Source organism: Nanorana parkeri, unplaced genomic scaffold (genome assembly GCF_000935625.1).
Source record: "Nanorana parkeri isolate BGI_ZX_2015 unplaced genomic scaffold, ASM93562v1 scaffold3, whole genome shotgun sequence".
NCBI lineage: Eukaryota > Metazoa > Chordata > Amphibia > Anura > Dicroglossidae > Nanorana > Nanorana parkeri.
Window position 1 is genome coordinate 780,996 of NW_017306271.1, and position 26,512 is coordinate 807,507.

The 26,512-nt window shown below is 41.1% G+C and overlaps 1 protein-coding gene across 1 annotated transcript in view; it reads right to left on the minus strand.

Moving 5' to 3' along the window:
- The window catches only part of LOC108798036 (cytochrome P450 2W1-like), a 20,880-nt gene extending 9,033 nt beyond the window's left edge, over positions 1–11,847 (minus strand). Inside the window, exons 1-4 of the mRNA XM_018569776.1 lie at positions 11,485–11,847; positions 2,699–2,861; positions 1,193–1,342; positions 221–378 (exon numbers count right to left, since the gene is read on the minus strand). Coding sequence (XP_018425278.1) covers positions 221–378; positions 1,193–1,342; positions 2,699–2,861; positions 11,485–11,670 — 657 coding nt within the window. The 5' untranslated portion in view covers positions 11,671–11,847. The remainder of the gene's footprint in view (positions 1–220; positions 379–1,192; positions 1,343–2,698; positions 2,862–11,484) is intronic.
- Positions 11,848–26,512: the final 14,665 nt, after the last annotated feature.

The following is a 26,512-nucleotide window of genomic DNA, read 5'->3' on the forward strand; positions in this document are numbered from 1 at the left end:
TCGATAACATGCAAAAATGGCACAATTCCCCCCCACACTCACTGCCCCTTGCTTTTAATTGTATTTTTAACAGGCCAAAATGTAGATAATAAGAGAAGTTTATAGTTTACATACCCTTTACATGACAGCTTATTTGATAACAGGGTAATTATACAGCCCAAGTGATACCTTTAATAGACATGTGAACAGTATTGCCTTTTCTTTAAACTGTGTTTTTTACCTTGACTGAAGGATGTCCAGTGAGTTTAACCACATCATCTATTATATCGACCATTTTCTTAAACGTTGGGTTATGATAATCAAAACGTCTCCCGAATAGCATACTGAAGGTTATATTGGGGGGAGCATTATAAAACAGCTTTTTCTCAAAAGGTTTACCTAAATATAAAAAAAAAAAAAACAATCACTGTTTAAGACCAATGCTTAGTCTAAATGTACAATAGCATGATGTAAATGTTTTTTTTTTCTACAATGTAGTTAGAAAAACTAAGTGATGAACCCTTGAAGACAAAAATTATTTATACCACCTTCAGCATTAAAATTTGCCCAGTGGAGGCAGTCCTAAGAAGGTTTGTGCTGCTTCATGACAACCAATCTCATACAGGGTGCAATCGTAACATAAGATTCACAGAGCATTATGGCTTTTCCAAAGTGAGAACACTGCAATGGCTGTTGCCCTTCAGACACTGCGAGACTGATTTACTAAGGGTTTTGAGAATCATCAAAGAATAAGCTGTGTGAATATTGACTTCATGCCAAGATCGCCTGTGAGACATGGCCCTAACCTTATCTATGCTTTAGGGCAATATGGCTGAGTGAAAAAGCCAGAGAAAAATTATTTTAATTTCTTACATAGCTCCTGCACACAGCAAATGTACTCCTGCAATTATATTGCCATTCATAGTTGTATTCAATGTAAAAGTTAAAAATGTCTAGTCTTACAGTCACAACATTTTGGAACTGAATAAGGATTCTGTAGGCCATTGAAGGATTCAAAATAAGGATTTTGAGGCAACTGAAGATCCAAAAAGAAGACAAATCATTGTGGGGAAACACTATCCATGTTGTAACCAGGAGTCGACTTGACGGCACTTTATTAAGAAAATAGAAGATTATTGCCAGATTCCTATTTTAAACCCCAATATTTATATTGGGATTTGTGAATTATCACTAAATTCTCTACATGACTCACCATTTTGAGACTTAATTAATGCATTTAAGAACTGCAGTTCATCAATAATCCTGCCTTCGATTGGCCTTTTTCCCATCCCAAGATCTCGTAGAATGGACAGAGTAAATCTTCGAGTCACTTTCCATCCTTCCCCATTTGAAAAAAGGACCCCTAAAACAGAAAATTATGTATATACAGTTATATATGTAGAATGTAGAAAATTGGTGTGTGTGTGTAAAATAATATACTGATGGTCAATTCAATAGTATAAAGAGTTTTTTATGATGCATTCACGCTAGACGTAACAAAAGAGTTTAGGAAAAAGAACAGTCTCAATACAAAATGTTCCTTCATTCAAAAGGTACAAATTAAACGTGAAGTAAAGCCAAACCTTTAATTTTTTTCTTGAGTCACAGGAGTACATTTACTAATGTCAGCAGATAGCAAGCTTATTCCCTCTATCATCTGCCAGTGCAGAGCCTTACCTCAGCTGAGAAGGATCCCAACAATATAGTTGGGATCCACCCCGACTGCCCAACAAACAGCTGGCTGTGCCTCTTGGTCACGCCTGACCTCTCCCCTGTCTGTCTCTTTAATAAGCAGTTTTGCAACAGAGAGGGGAGGAAGAAATCCCTGTGGAAGGCAGTGACTGACAAAAGTGACTGAGATCTGACCGATCAGCAGTTACAGGATCACTTTCTCAGTGTTAGAGCCGGTCTGTGACAGTTGAAGTGTCCCATGCTGGCTCTAAGCTGCGGGGAGATATTTTACTCTTCCCGCACTTCTTCTTTAACGACACTCTCTATTCATTAATACATCATTCATTGTTTTTTTCTTTTTTTTTGTGCAAGCAGTGTAAATACCTGAATTTGACTTGGTATCAGCTCTTGAAATGCCTTGTACAGCAGAGCTTAGTTGTGCTTCAGTGTTCACATGTTAACAAGGGACATGCTGACAGGAGGGGAGAGTAGAGTAACATAGGGATCAACTCAGCAGACTAATTTTGTCCCAGAAAAAAGGGAAGTACCAGACCTGTAAGTGTTACTTAACTGCATCAGAGAAAAATCAGGCCCCCTGCCCTGCCAGACAGTGCTGTGCTGTGTCTCCCATGACTGGATTGATGGAAATACAAATCCTTTGGCAGGTAAACCAACCCCCATGTATGTTATTTTAAATATTTTACTGTTTGCCTGAATTTTGCCATTAAAGGTACTTCCATCCTTCACTTTGTTTCAATAATTAATGTGTCAGCAACCAGAAAGAAGTTGGCAAGTCCCAACACTTAACTATCTCAATGCTTATTTCGGGACAATGCATAAGTAAATAGGGTAGTAAAAAATAAAGGTGAAGTCACCTATGACTCCAGGATGGCAGCCCCAAAGCCAGTACTTGTAAAAACAAGTCAATTGTAGAAAATGTCATGTTTCTGAACTTGTAGGTTGCAGTGTATGCCTGATCTATTCCATCTTGTAAAATCCATCAGAATCTCTTTGGCAGACACTTAAAGAGTTCACTTATTTACTGTACCATGGTTATGCTGAAAGTCATCAGAAATAGGTATCACACCACGATCTCCAAAATCATAGTTTGCCTTCACCAAGGCCTCTTGATTGGCTTCATAACCAATCAAAACCACAGCTTTCACTTTGCCGAAATGGAATGTGAAGAAAGTGCCATACTTCTTTGCCAGCTGGAAAATAGGTTTAAAACAATATTTTTTATTAGAGAGAGGATTGCAACACAAAACAAAGTGCTATAGAGACCAAATGTTAAAAAGTAAGCTAACAATACATAAAATTATTTAGGGGACCATATGAATATGCGTTGTGTCATTCACCTGGAGGGTGCCTGATAGGCGTGAGGGAGCAGACACCCACTTATAACCCCCCGAGGAGATCATCTTAAAAAGTAAGTTCCTGCAGAGCACATTCACAGGGTGTTGGCTACGCTGTAATGGCATCTGCTTCATATCTAAACTGAAGTTGTTTGAGTTACAACTGCATACTCACAGTGTAAGGAACTCATTATCAGTGCTATGTACGAAATCAGTACACATTTCTTTTTTATTTGAAATGAAAGACACATGGTTGTAATGTTTTACAGTTGTGTACAGAGTTTCAAATGGCATAATTTTTATGCTTATTCCCACATATTTAAGCAATATAGGCATTTCCAACTGTGAAGGAAATTCAAACTTGGATAGTTGCCATTAGGGGTGAGATTCTGTTTCCGTCCTACCATGGGTTTTTAGCAATCCTGCTAGTTTGAGGTTTGAGGACCTTACAAAATAACACAGGAATTTATCATAGCAACCATAATGCACTAGTGAAAAATAGAAATCTGCGCTTATGGAAGAAAAAAAGAAGAAAAACCGGACTAGCTAGAAGCTGCTCAACTCAGGCGGTGAGCCCTAAGGCCCCATTCACACACAAATGTTTTTTAAACATTTTTTGGATTCACAATTATATGAAATTAATTGTTGCGTTTTTTCATTTTTTTCACGTATATGTATTTATTTGATGATAAATTGTACACCATTCACTCGTTTGGACACTATTTCACACATTGATTTGTGCACCTGGTTACTCGTTTAGATATACACATTTTGTCACAGATTGTGCTGAACAATATCTTCACTCACGCAAAGTTAATCTTTAAAGTTATTTATTTATAACATCAAGTTTGATAATTTTTACACGTTTTGTATCTAACACCATTTGGTTGTAACACTGTGAGGCTTTTAGCGCTACACCGTTGATTGATTAACTATAATGCACTGCCTAACCTTTAAACATAGATCAGCTAACTTAGAAGGGCCAATAAGAGAGCTCTTAGATAAGCTAGCCCCCCTTATTATAAAAGAGAGAGGTCGCAGCAGCCATATTGACAATATGCTTTATGGAAAGCATTGGGAGTGTTGGTGATTAAAAGCATAGGGAGAGATTAGTGTACTGGCTGGGCTGTTAAATTAGATGTATACCTTTAATGAATGTTATGTAGGCAGCAAAATGTTGTGCATCTTGGACAATTTGGGGGTACAGGGGGTGCTTCCATCGTCATCCAAGACTTCTTCCAGGTTTGAACTATTTAGTCGCTTGATTGTCCAGGCTCAGATGAGGTAACTCCTGCTCATGCGTATGGGAGTGGCATCTTTTAGGTAAGGAATTCCACTGATGCTGTGCAAATACAAATCCAAATGCTTGGATTTGTGTACAGTGTGCACAGTGTATAGTGTGACAGTAATCAAAAAAGTGCAGACAAGCAGATAGGAGGATGTATGTCACTAGAGACTGTGATGTTTGGGGAACTTAGCACATATGGTGAGCAGTTAAGGACCAGTCTTGAAGCCGTTTTAACACAAAAAGGACAGTCTTTTATTTCTCTTGCAACAGAAAAGATCTATCTTCAGCAAAACAACATGCAATCTGCTTATATTTCAGCAAGTGGACAATATAACAATGTCTCACCAACTCAAGATTGTCACGAATACTCCATGTGACTCTTCCACACATCCCTTGTGTGTCACAGGCTCACTAAGGCTGGGTTCACACCTAGGCGTATCCAATATGCGCGCTTGTTGCGTGTTTCATGTCACGCGTTTTTACCGCGATTCGGGGTAAAAAAACACGAGACAAACGCGTGCTTCCGAGGGCTACAAAGAAGCTCCTGTACTTCTTTGGGCGTAGGGCGTTTTGTAGCGCGTTCATACAGCCTGTAATACACCCAGGTGTGAACCATACCCATAGGAAATAACGGGATTTCGGTGTTTGAGCGTTTTGCAGAGCGTAGGAACGCGCTACAAATGCCCAGGTTTGAACCAGACCTTAGACAGAAAAACAGGAGATAAACCAAAAAGGGGTTTACTCAAAGTGCAGCTAATAAGGAGGATCGGAGAGTCCAAATGTAGTACAAAATTAATAGTTTATTAATTACAAAATTCATTAAAAGGATATATTGCACCGCTTCAACCAGCACCAATAATACATCTAAAAAATGGTTATTGCAACAACCCGTTCATTCAAACATAAACATGCACTCTCTGGACAAGCTGACGTATATATTGTAGAATACCGGGTGGTCCTCAAAGAGGGAAGCGCTGCAAATTTATATTATATTCTGAAAGTAAATCAGAGGATTTCACTACTTGAACCTCGGGACCCTAATTCAATTATGTTTGTGCCTTTTCTGTGAATCAAAAAAGGTTCAGTTCTCACAGGCTGATAGTGTGGCCAGTTAAATGTCACTAATGTAACTTTTACTCCCAATTTAGAGCTGGCAGTACTCAGGGTAAATAGCTTGATTGAAGATGAATCTTAGTATTTCTGAGACTGAGCCCGTAGACTGGTGAGTCATAGAAAGTGTCACCCTGAGTAGTAATCACACAAGGAAGAGAAGTCAACCAAACTGTGTGTAATGTCTCGCATGTATCTGTACTCACGGGTGCTTGATTGTTTCACCGGGCAGTCCGTTGCATTCGATGAAGTATATCTCAGTAGACAACTGCTCCTAGACGTCCTTTTTAATATATTGATTAGCCAGCCCACTTGGAGGAAAAGTATCTAGGATTCTTAGATGGTTTCCTGCTGTATGAGGTGATATATAGGGGGTCCCGGATGGTTCGGAATATTTCAATGAGGAAATCACTGCATCGCGCTGTTTTGTAATCCAATACCCGGAGGTTATAGACCTGACATGCAGGTGGTCAGTCGGCTTAGTGTCCACAAACGGATGACGCGTTTCGCCCCTCCTTTGTTTTCAGGGCTTCGTCAGATCCTGGTAGGCTCGCAAGGTTTTTATTCTTCTACTCATGTGATGCCCTTAACCCTTTGAGTGCTGTGATAAACTGAGCTCGGGATTTTTAAATTTACATACAAACATTCAACATAAAGAAAGCGGAATAGTAGTCTACATAGTTATAAATGGCCTAGAGATGGAAATATGGTCACGGCTAACACTTTTAAGGTTCAAAACCTATTACAAAAGGTGATGTCACTCATAATAATACCTTTTAAGTTTTGTGAGAGGTCAGACAGCAAATTACACAAGAAATAGTATATAGTCAAGGGTAGGATTTGGGTCTCCGGTATTCACAAGGGTGGGGGTAATTCAATGTTTATTATACACAGGGAGAAGTTACAAATTAGAAATTAATCATTAAAAGTTACTTATATGTGACTTATAATCCTGGTCTGCAAGGGACTGATCTTTGAATTATGCACAGTTAAGAGGATGGGTATTTGAAGAGAAAAGATAAAGTAGACAAGGATTTGCCTATGGGGCAGGCATTTGGGAACCACGTGGGTAAGGGCTAGAGGAATACCTGTAAACTACATTCGTTATTCAGACCATGTGGGACCATAGTATTTAACTTAAAGATCCATATTTTTTCCTTTTGGAGTAAGACCGTGTTAAAGTCTTCCCTACGTGCTGATAATTTAAGTGCATATATTCCCTTAATCCTTATCCCTGTGGTTCGTCCTCCATGATACTTGGAAAAATGTTGTGCTAATGGGCTCTCTTTGTCATGGTTTCTTATATCTCTTAGGTGTTCACCTATTCTCGTCTTTAACTCACGTTTTGTCTTTCCGATATAAAACTTTTTGCAAGGGCATTCTATTTGATAGATAACCCACGTTATGTTACAATTAATGAAGTGTAGGATATCAAAACTGGTGGTACCTTTTGAGTCCACAAACTGTTTGGACTTATGGACCAAGGGGCATATATGACAGTGCCCGCATGCATACATCCCTTTAGGTTTTGTTGTCTTCGAGAGATGCAAGTTTCCTGGGGGCTGGGAACGAATTCCGACGAGACCAATTGGTAGCGTAGGTTGCGTGCCCGTCTGGCGGTTACAAGGGGATAGGGGCCTACTATTTCCCCCAGAATGGGGCATAGTTGGAGGATGTGCCAATGCTTATTCAGTGTTTGTTTGAGAGTGGACCAACCTGAACCATACTGGGTAATCATTCGTACTCTGTGGTCTTTTTCCTCTTCTTCGTCTCGATTTTTTGTCCCCATAAGGAGGTCTTCTCTAGATCTTTTGTTGGCTATTGCTAAACTTCTCCTAAGGACTCGATGAGAGTAGCCACGTTCCCTGAAGCGGTCATACATGGCTTGCGATTCTGATTTAAAATCTTCATATGATGTACAGTTCCTCCTTAATTGGAGGAACTGGCCAGTAGGTATGTCCTGTTTCAGGGAAGGTGGATGGTGACTACTCGCGTGGAGTACTGTATTGGCTGCTGTGGGTTTTCGAAAGGTGTTAGTCACTAATTGTTCCCTTTCTATTCGAATTATCAAGTCCAAAAAAGAGATTTCGCTGGTACTTATGGTATACGTCAAGTGGATGTTTCTGTCATTTTTATTTAGGTCGGCTATAAACTCTAGTAATTGGTTTCTCGAGCCTGTCCAAATTAGTAATATATCGTCAATGAAGCCATACCATGACTTGGTGAATAGTTTAAATAAGTGATGTGGGTAGACCTTGTCATGTTCCCACATGCCTAGATGGATGCAGGCGTATGCGGGTGCCCATGGATACGTCTTATTTGTCTATAGTGGGTGCCTGCAAACTGGAAGTAGAGATTTCATCCCACCCAGAACTCTCCAGAGATTCAGATCCCAGCTACAATCCAGAAAAAGTGGCCAAAGGCCAGCTTCTTCCCTGCAAAAATTATTATCTTCTGGAACCTATCAGTCCCTCTGGCTGAGAGTCCTGGGTGTCTGTATCGCCAGCATACTCCGGGGCATTGCCACACACTGCACAAGACTTACACAGAGACTTACACAGTCTCTTCTGTCAAAACAAACCTCAGCACTTTTCAGCACTTTTTTACATATAATACTTTACTTGCACTTTCAATGCTCCTGATGTACTGTAGCCTCTTTGGAGCATATGCCTGTCCACCTGCACTACAGTCACAACAGGCTGCATGTGTTTTTGGCACACTCTATTTAAGCCCTACCCCTCATAGTCAAATCATATGCAAAGCCAATTTAAAAAGAAAGCTGTTTCTAGAAAAACAAAAAAGGAGAAAATAAAAACTGAATTTAGACTCAGCTTTCGATGCTTCTGGAGGGCAAGGGTGACATCATTATGTGCAACTGCTGCCTCCTGGGATAGCTGGGCACCTGACATGCCACAAGAATACACCCCTGCAATGGGCTGGAGTGCATTCTCACAGGATTTCGAGTGCCCAGCCTCTGGGAAGCATTGGAAGACGGGGCCGAGGTAGGTTTTTTTTTGTTTAGCTTTATTTGCACGTGACTTCAATGGCCGGTAGGGGGCTTTAAAAAGAATGGACTATCCACTTTCATAGAAGGCCTGGTTTAAATGGTGACAACAATTGAATATGCCTGTGCAGTGTGCGTCAGCAAAGCAGCTATAGTTTCCTTTGGGAGAGCATGTGACAGGGTGATTAACAGGCAACATATTGAGGGAGATAGGGCAGAGCATTATCACCCCAGCTGTTATTTTGATGAAAGCTAGCAATTAAAATTAAAATAGGCTTTCCAAGTTATACTATGTTGGCGCTTATATGGGATTTTAGTAGTTGGGGCTACATCAAACAATGCTTGAGTTCTTTGAATTGCAGCGCTGGGGTACATTTTCTTCTGTGCCCTGCCTTTGTGCACAAATCTGCACACACAAAAATAATTTGAACCCCTTCATGACTGAGTTTTTTTTTAGTTTCTTTTCATTAGGGACTGACACACTTTTTACATTTTTGCTGTGTGATTCTTCCAAAGCAGTAATATACTTTCTTACTTTCTTAAGTGCACCCACACATATTATATATTGTTTTTTGGAGGACAGATAGGGCTATATATTTATATCACATATGTGTGTGCCTAACACCTCACTTAGGACAAATAAAATATAAATAAATTAGGAAAACATGTAAGGAAAACACTTATTCCTCAATTTTGATTATTATTAGTTTTTAGAAAAATAGCACAGCTACAAAAAAACGCATTAAAATAAATCCATTTATTTGTCCTTTATTTCGAAACACTTCACATTATTTCGAAACACTTCACATCAAATAACATTTTCTGTACTTTTCAACCACCATGGACTTCACTGGGGTTCACGTCTAAGTGTGGGTTTCGCAGAATTAGAAGAAGCCTCTCTTAATTTGAACCAGAGCGGATTTGCTTTATCCTTGTAGTCACAATAACAGGGAAATGTACCCTCAGAAGGAGGATTTTCTACTCACTTTTTATCCTAGCTCCCCAAAAGGTACAAAAGACAGGAATAGAACTTTACTGTCAAATGCAAAAAGGTATAAAATACCCAGAGTACAGGCATAGATAAATAACATTCCCAGATAGCAAGCAATTGTGCTGCAAGTTTGAAAATGACTTGCTAAACTATTGCAGACTTGCCAAGCCTCACAATTTTGTTGCACAATTACAGCAAGTCTGCATTGCAAGTCTCCAGACCAGTGAGCTTGCAGACCTCTTGCTAAGACCTGCAGGACTCTTGCTGCAGACTTGCCAAGCAAACTTGCTACAAATTCAAAAAGTGTCAACTAGAACTTGTGTTCTGCAAGTCTACAACTTGCCAGGAATGTGTGCGGCAAGTTAAAAAAATTACAATTTAACCCTGCCACAAGTTTGTGGCAAGTTATCCTTGCTATCTGGGATTGGTAACTGTATAACGTGAAAAACCCTAAGTGCTGTGACTATTACAAGTAGAGTAGGTCACTGCTAGGTCTCATGGGTAACCAGGAATACCCAAGTCTAATATGGGAGGAAATAGATCCAGGAACAATATTTAAAGAAATGTCACTTTAGGAGTCTCAAGCGTTTCAGTTTAGGAAGTCATGGTTGACCCAGTCCAAATGTCTCAGCTTAAAAGTGATATATCATGAATTTCCCATTAAGGTGTATCCAAAAGGTTTAACCATGGTTTCCAGTTTAATTCCCTCCTGTCAGGGTATTTCTATATAAAATTACAAAAACTGATGAACTATGACTTGTACAGAAACTAAATCAAACTTTTCTGTACAAGGGTCCAGAAGTCTGTGCTGGACAGATAAGTTAATCAACCAAAATAGCCTATTGTGTACAAATTAAGCAAGACACAAACAATTCCCTTGAGGAACCAGCTATTGTACTAACCAACTAAATTCAAAGAGATAAACATTGCAAATGAAGTCTAAGATTTGAGTAACCATGGAATCACAATTGACAATGCTGAAAGACCTTTAAGACTTCAAGGTCAGTAAATAAAAGAAATTAAACAAGAAAGACCCGGATTAAGGATATCTTCGCTCCATATGAAAAATTAACCAAGAAGCATAAAAACTCCAAGACAGCTAATTCGCCCGATTGTTTCAAGATTGATATCACCTATGATTATTGTCTGAGGTTGAGTAAGTTCTCAAACACATCACTCCCATTATTAGGCAGCTAATAATTAAGTACAAGCATATTTAAAAATAATATATAGAATAAATGTTTCAAAGAGCAAAACTCAACACAATCTTAGTTTCCTTGACTCAGCCCATAATACTATCATATATACATTTTATAACAAAAGTAATTTTGTGCTAAGATATAAAAAGAACTCTGCTGTACAAACAAGCTTGCTGAAAACCATTCAATATTTTAATTACAATAAACTGAAATCAGGTTGCTATTTTGACTGAATTTTGCACATCATCAGTGCCTTTTGCACCTTTTTTTTCATTGAATAAGCCATTTGGTATGTGGATTAATATGAACATTCTGATTCTCTTAAAACAAATGAAAAATAATAAGGAGACATCTTATACCATAAGCCAAATTGGCTAACAATAGTAAAAAAAACCCCAGTAAGAACATGTAAATAAATACCGAAGGCTTAGGATGAATGATTAACACTGCTGCCACTAGCAAAATTAAGTCCCATACAAACAGTACCACTCCCTCCCATACTCGTCTCGACAAAGCTACAACATAATTGCAAATAAAATATCTGGCATACACATTGACAAGATCAAATCCTGGATGTGTTTTGCATTAAACAGTGCTTAGTTATCTGGCTTAATACTCTTGGCAAGATACTTACTCTCCCTTTGGATTGATATTTACTGAAGGTGAAATTGTGAGTTAGTTTAAATAACGTGAAAACAACAAAGAAACCCGGTACACAGATCTAAGTGCAGTAGAAAAGTAACTGTTTAATAAGGGTAAAAAGTAATGCACATACAAAATCCTTAACAAAATCTTGCCTCTCGAGTTGAGGGAACCCTCCAACTCTATGACTTTCCAGCATCTACCAAAAACTTAAATACGATCCAATAAACTTTTTAAAGACTCACCTTCATGAAAGTATAATCCTGCCTGATAATATCCAGAATGTGCATGTTCCCAATTATTGGCAAAGGTCTGGGTCCTGGGGGGAATTTGTAATTCTTCTTCTTGGGCAGGTCCAATAGGATTTTCACGCACATCATAACCAGGGTGCAAATTAGAAAAAGCGTTGCTGACTCTGGTAGAATTGCCATGGCTGGAGTCTTCACTTGTGGTCTGTCCAGGCTAAAACTTCAGAGTTGTAATAAACCCTTGCATATATACTCAAAGTCTGTCCCATTTCTAGAAACCAGCTCCACCCAATTCAAAGAACTCTCCTTCTTTTGATGTGCTGTGCAAATATTAGATGCTGATTAAACAGAAGTGAAGAAATGATGATCCTTGATAGGTTGGCAAACATGTAAGCAACATTTAAAGAGACAACATTCATCTTTGTTTAACTCACTCCGTGACTGTACTGGCACAGTGATTAAATGCTTACAAGTATAATAATGTGTAAATTACCTTTTATTGACCCTTACCCATTTTTTCTAATCAACAAGCAAACGTATATATTTACTGTCATGGGCATTTTATAAAAATTAATCAAATCATTGAAACTAAACCAAAGTAGGTAAACTACTTCAAACTGCTATAGCAGTTTTAAGTGTGAAAAAAAAGATAAAAACACCCAAAATAGCTCCCTATATATTGACTCTCCCTAAAGTTATATGTGACTTGTAAGCAGCCTTTTTAGAAGAGCTAAAATAGACTGTACCTACTTATGGAACCGGTTTTGTGTGCTAAGGGATCATTTACTTTTTGGGTAACTATTCTATTTATTAAATGTGTTTCTTTTCTTCTGCAGGGTTGCTTTATATTATTTGTTACCTGGTAATGTTGACTTTTTCTAAAGTGACAACACTCAATTACATGGGAGTTTTCGTAGGAGCAGTGTTGTCTCTATAGAGTGCGCGATTCTACTGCAGAGTTTAAGCAGCTTGCTCTTATGAGTGAAACTACATCACGGCCAGCCATTGTGCAGCTGCAACTTTACTTCTTAAAGATGTTTACCCACAGCTATGACACAACATGACCACAGGTGTACAAACCTGTGTGTTGCGATATATCTTAGTGGACTTTTTCAGACACACATAGATTTGCAATAGAGACGGAGGTTTTGTTTGTTTGTTGATAGAAAGCTGGGTTCATACAATGGAAGGTGCCACCTTAACAAACCAAACTGGTTTTTCACAATGGTGTAGCTTGTCCTGTATTGATTCATATCACAATGGGATGGTGATCGTAAACAGTCACACCTAGCCTGGTCAAGACTCAAGTCAAATCTGGACTACAGGATGTGCAAGGGGGTTGTACAAGCAATGCACACATAGATGGAATTCCGTCACAGCACAGCAACCCACACTGGACCCCAGGCTGAGGATCCACTCCTGTTCTCGTAAGGTAGGGAGGTTGAGTGGATCTTAACCTCTTGCCGTCCGCCCGTAGTAAATAACTGGTTAAAAAAACTTAAAAATAAATAATTTATCTGGAGTGTATACAGTATGTGTGTGTGAGAATGTCTGTGACTGTGAGATTGCGTCTGTGGTTGTGTGTGTCTGTCAGTGTTTTTGAGGGCCCTTTCACACTAGTACAGTGCTTAATCGAACAGTCCTGTGTGATTAACACACTGTACCATACAATTGCACTTACTACGGTGTGGGAGGTGGGTTGGGTTGTCATTCATTTGAATGACACCCAAACACACCTCCCGCCCACAGTTTAATCGCCTGCACCGGAATGCCAGGCGTTCCATTGCAGTGTGACTTGGGTCACAACTTAATGACCAAGGACAAATGTGGGTCCTGAGGTTGCTCAGGTTAAGAACCACTGCTTTAGACTATATAAAAACCTTCTGAACAACAACCTGAGTAAGAAGCCCCACTATTACCTTTGGAAAAGGAACAGACCATCACTGAAATTGGAATTGGCATCAGTGATTTATCCTTTGAAAAGGAAGAAGTTGAACCGCCTTCAACCTCAGTCAGAGAGTTTGCAAGATCCAATAAGGGGATCTCAGCTAGATGCTTCTCATATATGGTTTGCAGAGTGTTACAGCCTGAGCCAGCATCATGGGAATAAATGCAAAAGCTACATATTTATGAGAAACAAATGTGGAATAAAGCTGCAGATGAAGAGATCACATCTCTCAACCAGCACCAAGCTAATGCAAATGTGTAAGCACAGCAATGGAAACAGCTTACCTAAAGTTGGAAGAAGAAGATCTTTTAACAATGGAAAATATAGACAAGAAGTGTTGGCACTTTTATACGATGCAATCACTAGATGCCCAGATATAGGAGCTGCCATGTCACTTCTCTGCAGATGAGTAAGTAAGCCAAGTAAAAAAAGATGTATTAGCATGCTGTTTATACACACATAGATGTAACATCTATTTTTATATATTATACTGTCATTACTATTTCTGCCAGTAGGCGCTAGTATTGTGTTTGATGTTTGCATAATGGAATGTTCTTCCTACTGGAACTACATGGTTATGATACCATTTCCGTTCTCTGTGTTCCGTTAGTTTCCAATAAAACACAACAGGCTCTCAACCATGTGTCCAGCAACATCCTAAATGGTAAGAGTCATATCTGCAGCAGCTTTCTAACAATAAGCAAGTAATTCTAAATGTTATGTTCTAAAGTTTAACGTAACTTTTAAAGAACAATTCTGATTGTCAGTGGGAGTAAAGCATTTGACAGAAAGAAAGTACTCATTATTAATGATGGAACATTAGCACACTAAAACATATCAAACAAAGTGATACTTTGGGCTGATACCTCCAAACAAGGATTTGGTGCTCTGCTGCCCGAAGAAAGGAAACCAGAAAGCTGTGCCTCTAAATAATGACTTCAATCAGGGATTACCCATACCTAAATAGATAGGGAGATGTAAAATACTACCGTGTTTCCCCGAAAATAAGACAGTGTCTTATTTTTTTTTTTTCACGAAAAAAGACACTAGGTCTTATTTTCGGGGGATGTCTTCTGCCCGCTCTGCCGTCCAGGGAGCCACAAACAGAAACACAGGTGGCGGGCATGCGTGTGGGCGGGGGGCGTGTCTGGCAGGGGGGCGGGAGGGAGCTGCCTCTCTGCTCTGATCCATTACAAGGAGAATCTTGCAACCCCCTTGCACTGTTCGATTACGCACTGTACTAGTGTGAAAGGGCCCTCAAAAACACTGACAGACAGACACAACCACAGACGCAATCTCACACTCACAGACATTCTCACACACACATACTGTATACACTCCAGATAAATTATTTATTTTTAAGTTTTTTTTAAGATCCACTCAACCTCCCTACCTTACGAGAACAGGAGTGGATCCTCAGCCTGGGGTCCAGTGTGGGTTGCTGTGCTGTGATGGAATTCCATCTATGTGTGCATTGCTTGTACAACCCCCTTGCACATCCTGTAGTGCAGGGCTCAAAATTTCCACTCGCCCACTCGCAATTAGCGAGTGAAAATTGCGTGGTGGCGAGTGGAAATCCAGGGTGGGAAACTGCCGCCGCTTCGGCAGCGGCGGTCGCTGTGTCAGTTTTCTCTTCTCCTCCTCTGCCGCTCTATAGCGGCAGCGGCTGAGGAGAAGAGAAAACTGACACAGCAATCGCCACTGCCGAAGGAGTAGAATCAGTGTGGCTGTCTTCACTCCTGCAGCTTCCTCTGCCCACCTCAGCTGCCATAGGGTGGGAGGAAGACTGCAGAGCTCCTACTGGCTGGAAGCACAGCGCGGGAGAGGCAGGACACTTGAAACATGGAGAATACATTGCTGTACCAACCCGTCCCCACCAACACCACCAGGAGAGGAAGAGAACACCTGAATCACATCAGCTTTGTGGAATGTAAATCCCTCTTCTTTCTGCCTTACGCCGCAGATCTGCACTAAACGTTACATTACTGACCTCTGTAGTGTGCATCATACTGCTGACCTCTGTACTGTGCATTACAATACTGACCTCTACTGTTCATCATGCTGCTGACCTCTGTACTGTGTGTTACATTACTGACCTCTGTAGTGTGTGTCATACTGCAGACCTCTGTACTGTGTGTTACATTACTGACCTCTGTACTGTGCGTTACATTACTGACCTCTGTACTATGCGTCATACTGCTGACCTCTGTAGTGCGCGTTACATTACTGACCTCTATAGTGTGCGTCGCTCTGCTGACCTCTGTACTGTGCTGTTACATTACTGTACTGACCTCTGTACTGTGTGTTACATTACTGACCTCTGTACTGTGTGTTACGTTACTGACCTCTGTACTGTGCGTCATACTGCTGACCTCTGTACTGTTCACCATCTGTTCGGGACCTGAAGGGAGGCTCAACGAGGCTGCTGGAGGCTTCACCTCTGTACATGGAGGCAACATCGCTGCAAACCCCCCCACACCACCACCAACAGAAGAGAGGAAGAGAGCACCAGAATCAGATAAACTGTGCACCGTAAGTCCCTCTTCTTTCTGCAATACACCGCTGACCTCTGCGCTCTGCATTAGATTACTGGTCTCTGTACTGCTTACCTTTGTACCGTGCGTCATACCACTGGCCTCTGGACTTTGCGCAGCATCGCTGGCTTCTGTACTCTGCATCACACCGCCGGCCTCTGTACTCTGCATCGCACTGCTGGCCTCTATACTGTGCGTCATACCGCTGGCCTCTGTACTTTGCATAGCACCGCTGGCCTCTGTACTCTGCATCACACTGCTGGCCTCCGTACTGTGCATCAACCTGGCTTGCCTCTGTCCCTTTCATTACACCACTGGCCTCTGCACTCTGTGTTGTTATTGATCTCTGTACTCTGCGTCACACCGCTGACCTGCCGGAGTTAAGGCCGGGGCAGGATAGGGGTTAGGTGCGGCAACTGGTGGCGAGTAACTTGAGGACTTGAAATTTTGAGCCCTGCTGTAGTGCATTCATATAATTTGTTGTCTTGGGACAATCACATACACCTGCTCCTCCACACGGTGTAATTAAAGGAACATACCAGAAAGGCAATCTGCAAACAAATTAATAGTGGGTGTTGCCCTCATCCTCTGTCCTCTGTTATCCCAGTGTCCCCGCCACTAATTGAATAGAGGGAAGGCAGATGGGACATTTGTCCTTCCTTTGTACCTCAGATTCTTCATTGTCCTGACCTTAGGGACAAATTGGTTAGCCTAGGTCCCTGGAAGAAGCGCATAAACGAAACGCGTCGGGAAAAAAAATCATGAATATGCAAGCCTTTGGAAAAACTTGAATTGATCAAACATACAAGAATTTTTAAAGACTAATATGGAGAACAATAGGTATTCTACATTGGTGTTTGTATGTAAATTGGCTGCATTACAAGGAATGATGGGACTGTGGATCCCATGTGGATTTTAACTTGTATATGTATTAGTATTTTATTAAATTCAGGGTACATATGGACAAATAGACAACATGTTTTTTTAATCTAACCATGCAATCGTATGCGCCTCTTCAAACCCCATGCTCCACTTTTTGTATATGTAAATTCTATCCAGAGGGGGTGAGGTGCCTTCGGAGTTATTCATTTTGGAAGACTGATTCTCTTAAAGACTTTGTGGTAAATTCATCACAACTGAAGCAGACATAATCTGGAGCAGTTGCTCATTGCAACCAATCAGCTTCTCTCTTTAGCTTGTTCAGTTAAGATTTGAAAATGAAAGAGAGATGCTGATTGATTGCCATGAGCAACTGCTCCAGATTTTGTCTGCTCCAGTTTTGATAAATTCCCCTCTTTGTCTTTTGAAACAGTGTATTCTCCAGCTAATATGCAAACATAACTGTTAGTGCAAAAAAATTCCTTTTATCTACATCAACATGTTCTTCATGTTGCAAAGAATTTATCATAAGCTGAAGTTCAAGTCATATAGTTAATTGTTGATAGCATGAATCTGTATTTGTACCAAATAATGTTAACATTTAACTCATTTTGGATTGTTGATTTTGGCAGCACATCCAGGATATGTCTATGGGTTGGTAGTCCGCTCTAACAAATAATGTATACATAGAAAGATAAGGGATAATATGGGAGATAATATCATTTCCTATGATTTTGAACAATTTACAGAATGTCCTCTTTGAAGAAATTGCTCTGTAATGGAACTACAAGAGGTTTATGATGGCTTCATTAAAGCAAAACATTTTTTAATTTTGGGATTTAAATATTCTGAAATTCGAAGTAACCTTAGAAGTTAAATCAATCAATTAATGGAGATTAAACATTGGGACTTTTCAGGTGCCACATATTATCACAGAACATATGTATGGATAAAATATTAACAAACTTAAGATTCTGTACAATCAATATACAGATGGCATGCTTGGCCTGAAGCATGCTGCAATCTGTTGTTCCCAGAAGGCAATGTCAGCGCCTTGGAGGTTAACGGGGCCCTCTTCCTCCTGTCTGCCCCCCCAATTGGCAGGACTGCCAGAGTCGCAGCTGCGACTGGGCCCTGGAAATCCGACACTTGGGGGAGCCCAAACAGGAGGAAGAGGGCCCATTAATCTTGCATCCTAGTACCACAGCTCCCAGCAGGCTGACGCTCCGCAGCACCCTCAATCAGTGGTGGGGATATGCAGGTATGGGGGTTAGTATACTGGTGTAGGTAGGGTAGTTTGCGTGGGGATGGAATATCGGGGGGGGGGGGGAATACACAGACAGCAATCTATTATAGGTGGAGGGGTTAGGGGGTGCTCAGTGGATAGAACACAGACAGTATGGAGGGGGACACAGACATCAGTAAGTGACGGAGAAGGGGAGGGGTAATGAGGATGATACAGTTGATAACCTCAGTACCTGCAACTCTCCATCCTCCAGTTCCCTGTCCTTGCCTGAATTACATGGGCTTCTAACACTTTGCGTCCACTATTACTAGTTATATTCTGACCACGGTTGGCACTTTACGCTACAGATTTATACCATTATGCGCTGTACATATTTTTTTTATTTTCAGACACCTATACTGCTTTCTCCATCCAGCTCCAGCGTTTTGTGGTTTCCCCTCATGTGGTCCCCTACACGCTTAGGGAGTGGTGTTCACCTCCATTACTCATTGTCCTGATTGGAGCGGGGTAAGCAAATCTGTGGTACAATGTGGCAATAACATTACTTGTATATAAGGATGATGTTTTTTATGTATTTATTCATGTTTCTGGAAGCTGATTTACCATCTTGGAGCGTCTCTCTCCTGAAGAATCCTTCTTGGCGAAAAGCATAGAGACATTTGTAGAAAACAGTCCACCCTTCAGCCCTTTGAGCAAACATCAGACTCTACAGTTGGATAAATTACAGAACTTACGTCCCTGATTGAGAGTACAATTGTTGCTTTACTACCTGTACTTTAATAAGTGGAATTTCCTTAGATATGTTCTTTAGGAGGCCTTGTTATATTGGCTGTTTAGTTAAGTTTTTATTTATATGTAAATATCTCTTTTTTAATGTGCTTTAATAAATTATTGTTTTAAGTAAGATTTGCATTGGTGCACCTGTATAGCCCTATCTATTGGTACTACATTTCCTATTTATTTCCAGGGTGTGGTGCATACCACCTAAGTTTAGGGGGGACTTATTGATAACATGTCAGTGATCCGCTCCCTAGCAGTGGGGGAAGTGGAAGATCACCCCGGCTGCCATCCAGAAGGTGAGACTGACAAGATGGACAATTGTTTTATTCAGACAGAGCAGAGGGAAGATGAGGGGGAGAGTGGGAGCAAAGGAGTGATGAGGGGGGAGAGTGAGACAGAGGAGTGACGTGGGAGCAGAGGAGATGTGGGGGAGAGTGGGAGCAGAGGGGTGATGTGGGAGCAGAGGGGATGTGGTGGAGAGTGGGAGCAGAGGGGTGATGTGGGGGAGAGTGGGTGCAGAGGGGTGATGTGGGAGCAGAGGGGATGAGGGGGAGATGTGGGAGCAGAGGGGGAGAGTGGGAGCAGAGGGGAGAGTGGGAGCAGAGGGGTGATGAGGGAGCAGAGGGGATGAGGGGGAGAGGGGGAGCAGAGGGGTAATGTGGGAGCAGAGGGGATGAGGGGGAGAGTGGGAGGAGAGGGGAGAGCAGGAGCAGAGGGGTAATGTGGGAGCAGAGGGCATGAGGGGGAAAGGGGGAGCAGAGGGGTGATGAGGAAGCAGAGGGGGAGAGTGGGAGCAGGAGGGAGACGTGGGAGCAGAGGGGATGTGGGGGAGAGTGGGAGCAGAGGGGAGAGTGGGAGCAGAGGGGAGAGTGGGAGCAGAGGGGAGAGTGGGAGCAGAGGGGATGAGGGGGAGATGTGGGAGCAGAGGGGGAGAGTGGGAGCAGGAGGGAGACGTGGGAGCAGAGGGGATGTGGGGGAGAATGGGAGCAGAGTGGTGATGTGGGAGCAGAAGGGATGTGGGGGAGAATGGAAGCAGAGGGGTGAGGAAGGAGCAGAGGGGATGTGGGGGAGAGTAGGTGCAGAGGTATGAATAGGGTCACAGGTGGTCTCTTCACAGGCAAATTGGGGGTAATAATAGGTGGGGATGGATTTAGCTATTCAAATAATGTGCTATAAACAGGCAGGTTGGGTTCACCTAAGTGTGCACAATGAGAATACCTCTGTTACATTAGGAGTCAGTGAGGATACCTCCGTTAAATTTGGGGTCAGTGTGAATACCCCCATTACATTGGGGTTTAGTGTGAATACATCTGTTACATTGGCGGTCAGTGAGAATATCTCTGTTACATTGGCAGTGAGTGAGAATACCTTCGTTACATTGGGGGTCAGTGAGAATACCTCCATTACATTGCTGGTCAGTGTGAATACCCCCATTACATTGGGGGTCAGTGTGAATACTTCCGTTACATTGGTGGTCAGTGAGAATACCTCCGTTACATTGGCGGTCAGTGAGAATACCTCCGTTACATTGGCGGTCAGTGTAAGCTCCCCTAACTAACTTTATGACACAGGATTTTGGCTGCCTTCAACCCATCAGCAGCCACAACTAGGGAAGCACCGAAATCTCAGCCGCCGAAACATATCGGCCGAAAATTGCACTTTTGGCAAAATGCCAAAAGCTCCATTTTTCACCTGAAATTGCAGTGCATGCCTAGTTTCTCTCCTCCCCGCTGGGCGCCGCTCTGTGTCCCCACAGCGCAGTGTCCAGCAGAGAGGAGAGAATCTGTCACAGAGGCCTGAGCGGTACGGGGGAGTAGAGCGATGTGAGCGGCTTGCGTGTCACAAGAGGCCAAGCTCTCCTCCTGCACTGCCCCGCTCAGCCTCCTGTGACAGATCAGGAGAGCGGTGTGGGGGCGGAGACAGCTGTCAGTGCTGTCACAGGAGGCTGAGCTCTCCTCCCACACCGCCCCACTCAGCCTCTTGTGACAGATCAGGAGAGCGGCATGGTGGGGGCGGAGACAGCTGTCCCCTGCCACAGGAGGTCGAGCCGGTGGTGCAGGGGAGGAGCCAGCTGTCTCAGCCTCCTGTAAAAGCGAGTCAGGATGGAGTGCGGGTACAATCAATCAGTGATCGCTGACTCTTTGTAAATAATTGAGGACTTAGTATGTTTAATGTGTCCCCAATTATGAATGAATGGGAAGTGATATACATCACTTCCTGTTCATTCATGATTGTGGACATGGTAAACATACTATCTCCATAAGTTATGAATAAACAGGAACACTCAGTGTAGAGGATTCTTGTTCATTTATAACAGTAAAGTAAAAACATTAAAATATTTTAGAAAAATAAATAAATAACATAAAAAATGTAATATTTGAAAAAATTTGAAAAGGTTAGAAAAAAATGTTTTCGGTTTCGGCCTGACATTTTTTTATTTTCATTTTTTTTTGTTTCAGTTTTGAAAATTTCATTTAGGTACACCTCTAGCCACAACAGGACTTAGGTGTCACAAGATGTTTTCTATACATTATATATAAAATGTGTTTGCAGTATAATTGGTCGATCCTACAATTGATGAATTTGCAAACAAAACAGCACGAAAAGTGAATGTGTAGTTTAATTTTAATCTACCTCATAGAGGTAATTTGGGGTTCAGTGAAAAAGCTTGTTTATGTGTTTTCATATTATGTATTTTAATAAAAAGGCCCACCTAAATCCTCAGCACCAGGTCCATGATGCTCTTAATCCGGCTCTGCCAATAGTGAACTATTCATATATCATATGGCTTTTGAATAAATGTGCCCCCCTTTGGTTATTTTGTGTCTTTTGTAAAAATGCAATAAACAAAGATTTAAAGGACTTCTAAAGTCCCAGCACACACTATCCTGTTATAATATCAGCATTGTAATAGGAATACATACTAGAGCTGTTGTTCATAATACAATCAAAGCTTACTTGAAAAAAAAACCCTTTTATGTAGTAAGTCTGCCCATCACTATCAACAACTTCCTGGATTCCCAATGTGCTTGGGAAGAGATACTGTGTTCCCTGAATCTCTTTCCCTTCTGCTTGATGTGATGCCATTTTGATTTTGCAAGACTACATATCCCGTCATGCATTGCTTCCAGCAAGCAATAATAATGTTACATTGTTCAGACATTTAATTGTAGTTCAGACGGCAGGCTATGTGAGAGCTATGACACAAGGAAGTGCATATTCACAGGGCTGAGTGTAATTGTGTCACCCCATTTAGGAAGTACATCCTATGGCGATCTTCTATGTTTACAAACCTCTAGATTGATATGGCTATTAGATGTGGGACAAAACTTATGTAAATTTAGAATATAAATTAATATTTATTTGGAATTTTTGACCATAGACACACTTTAACCATAATATTAACTTAAATACGAGCCAAATGAAACTTTATCAGATGACAGCGAGGACCCCAGAGATTGTCTTACATGTTGCAACAAAATTTATATTGACAGAGAGTTGCAAAACATTTTGGGCAGAGCAGAACAAAAAGGGAGAGGTCAGGACACTATGTTGCAGTACAATTTGGAACTATAACAAAGCAGCTACAATTTTCTCAAAAACCCAGAATGGACACTAAGGAGTAAACTGTGACATTTCACTAAGTAGCAGTCACATCAAGCCTTATTTAAAAATTAAAAAAGCAACAATGGAAACTGCTTAACTCAATACGCAGTATAATCTTACAAAGGAGTGGTACAGATGGGCAAAGCAATCTACAGAAAAATTCAAAAAACACCCCCAACAAATTTTCCAGCTAGTAAGCTCAAAAAGCCTATTTAAACTGTTTCAAAGTTTTAGGTAAATACTAAAATTTCTGTACGCCATTTTAATACATGTTAATCCACACTGCCAAATCAAACCTTTGTAGTGTGGTCCCTAATTCTAAACTGAAAGGATGTTAGAAAGAATGAAACACAAAAAAAGAAAACTGTTTATAAAAAACGGTGCTGGAACTAACTTAATATCATACAATCAGGGTTTACATCTACTTCAAGTCTGCTAAAACAATGTGTATCATAAACATTTGACATTTTATAAATAAAATACTTTGTTTGTAATTTCCTGCACTGTTTTGTACCCACTTCCTGTCTACAGGCATACACATTTAAGTGATGGCGCCACATAATTCTTAGGACATATTTACTAATGGTGACAACAGTAGACCAGGCCTGTATAATGTGTGTTGAAACAGCCACTTGTGGTCTATATTGGAAGCCTATGTAACAAGGTGTCGTTCCAGGAGCACAAGTAGGAGACAGGGCCGTATCAGCCAGGGGCATTGATAGGATTGTGACAGACCTGCAGCATTAGTCATTTCGGTACCACATGCTTGATGAGACACATGCCTGTTCACTATAAAGCAGCAGTACCAGTCAGTAGTAAAATACCTAACCCTCCTCCCCCTCCTTTTTGCTCCTTTTTCACTTCTCCTCCCACTGCACAAGAACCTCCATCTGCAGCATCAAGTGATAGGGATGAAAGCCTTATAAGGGGTTTGAGAAACTTCATGGCCCAGTTGAAACATTTGTTGACTGCCGGGAAGGGTGCAGGGTGGGGCACACTGCTGGAGCTAGTGGTGGTGCCCCCATCCTGAAACCTGGTTATTGCTACAGCTCAGTCACCTCCACCCGCTCCTCCCCAATGGCCTAATTCAGCGAGTCCTCATTAGAACCACCAATCCCTTCCAAGCGACCAAGTGGCTATGCAATAGATCAGGCATAATGCTACCATACTGTTTTGCAGATGGTATGCCTAGGGCACAGGAAACAACCTGGGGCAACTCTGTAGAGGTAGGCCCAGAAGTGGCTAACCCCACACCATTTTCTGCCAGGAAAGGTTGTATGTGACAATGGCACCACCTGGTGTCAGCCCTTTGGCATCCTCAACCTGGTGGTGCAAAAGTTCCCAGTTAGGAACCCTGTCCTACATAAACTTCTAAGGCACGCCAGAAGAGTCTGTAGCCCTTTCAGGTTGACCACCTTCAGGTTACCCAGCCAGTGTTTGGCTGGTTGAAATTCAGCTTCAATTCAGCCTTCCTGCAAATTGTCCAGAACTCCATCTTGGCCAAGATACAGCAACTGCGCTAGCATTAGTGGGTCGCCATTGAATATTGTATAAGTATGGCATAAGAGCAGGCTCAGTGGATCTGTTTTCTTCTGCATTATGCAGGTGGCTTTCCATTCAGGAGGCATGTGCCGTTTAGTCATTATTTGAAGAGGCTAACGATTCAATTTTTTATTTGAATCTGGCCCAAGCAACAATAATATACCCTACAGCATAAGCATTTCCTTCCAGTGCTGCAGGCCTGTAACAAATACCACTTCCTAAGACCATTACCATCTCTTGCCAACATTACAACATCCTGCCACGATTAACAGCTTCTTATACTGCTGCTGTCCTGACACCATGGCCATCTCCTGCCACCACATTAGGCCTGCCAGCAATACCATCTCGTGCTAGCTCTACAACTAAATGCTACAGCACTTTCACAGTACCACATAAAATGGTTAGACAGCTATTTTTCAGTGGTAAAAAAGGGTAAATCCTGCATTCGGTATCAATATTTGTGTTAGATCATGGTCCTTCAGCACTAAAATATCCAACACCTAATGTTTCTACAGTTGTAAAAAAAATTTTTTTTTTTTGCAGGGTCAATCCTGCATCATTCATTAATGATGGTGTTGCATTATGGGATTTTTTGGTTTTAATGCAGGCTAAATCATGATGTGTGTCTCCTTTTTTGGAACTACTTTAGTGCACTGCCGCAATCAAGAATATGTGTGGATATAGTCCCTCTGAAATAGTTCAGTCCAACAGTGATTTCATTAGTATAAACTGCATGGTCTTTGCCTCTGAAATCGAGACATTTCAAAAAAAGCTTAAAAACTTTGCATCGAATGTGTACAATATGTCTGCCTCGTGGCTCAGAATTAAGACACTGTAATTTCTTATTTCCAGATAAAATCTGCCTGCTCTCTCCCTCTGAAATTGCATCGTAGGAAAAAAGGAGTACATATTGCGCAGAAAATCTGCAACAGTTTTCTGTCTTCTGTCATATATTTTTTATTTCCAGATGAAGTCTGCCAGCTTTCACTGCATTCTAACAGACGAGCATAACACACTGTACATCAAATCTGTACAATTTATATGGCTTTTGCTCTGATAAGGCATACTCTCATTTTATTTCATGATAAAACATGTCTAGTCTCTCCCTTTTAAATGGCAGCCAACGAAGGCTGCTTACATGGTGTGCATCAAGTATGAACAGCATTTCTGGCTCTTGTGTCTGAAATAATACACTTTCATTTTTATTTAGTGATAAAATCGGCCCTCTTCCATTGCAGTCTAGTAAAATGCTTACATTAAGTATGTGTGTGTTGTGCAATATTTTTAGCTCCTGACATGAAACACTGTAATTTTTTAACAATAGAAAACTGCCTCACTCTAATATAGTGGTCAGTAAAACTGCTTAAATAATTTGCAACCATTCTACACAATTGTTTGGGCAGCTGTATTTAAAATAACTAAAAAAAGTGAAGTTGAAATTAGGGCTGCAACAACTAATCGACATAATCGATTATAATCGATTATTGAAAAAGTTGTCAACTTTTTCAATAATCGAACTGCCTCGTGATATTCTGCATTGCGCTGTATAATGTACTATTGCTGGGATTTGTAGTCCTCTATAGCCGATGCCATTCTGCATTCATTGCTGTATAATTTTACACTTTCCATTTCACTATATTGCACACCACACCATTTTTTTTACTTCCACCGCTCCAAGCTTGCTCCTGTGATGGACTACAACCTCAATACAAAGTAGTAGTCCATCACTGGAGCCATTTTTTAAAATGTATGTTATTGTTTATCCGATTAACCGATTAATCGAACTTAATAATCGGCTAACTAATCGATTTTGAAAATAATCGTTAGCTGCAGCTCTAGTTGAAATCTCTTGATTAAAAAAAACTCACATCTCTCCAATGATTCATCTCTCCCTATTACATTGCTGCCCAGTGCTCAATGAACCTGCTTACATACTCTCTAGCCATTTTCATTTTGGCATAATAACTGCCACTCTGAAATGTGAGTTTGTGGTTTTGAGGTGTTTTGGCGCATTTTGTGTTGACATTTTATGAAACTTTGCACACAATACAGCGTATTCATTAATGTATAAGATCACATGTGCTTGGGTCTCTCCAAAAACCTTATAACAGTTTGCTTTTATTGTACATAATACAGGCAGTCTGACGGTCTAACTAAAGCCAGAGGTGTGTGTTCATATGGCTAAGTCTTTTTAGTGTGAAAGATAAATGTGATTGTATAGTTGCTAGGAAAACCTTTATAGTCTCTTGTTTGAAACTGTGCCCCTGATATTGTCCCACTGTTTGGGCATTTTAACCCCACACACACTAATGCTAGTGAGAAATGTTTTCTGCCCTAACTGGGCAGCACAGTGGCATAGCGGTTAGCACTTCTGCCTTGCAGCACTGGTGGACCCTGGTTCAAATCCCAACCATGTCACTATCTTCATGGCATTTTGTATGTTCTTCCTGTGCTTGCGTGGGTTTCCTCCCACACTCCAAAGACATGCTG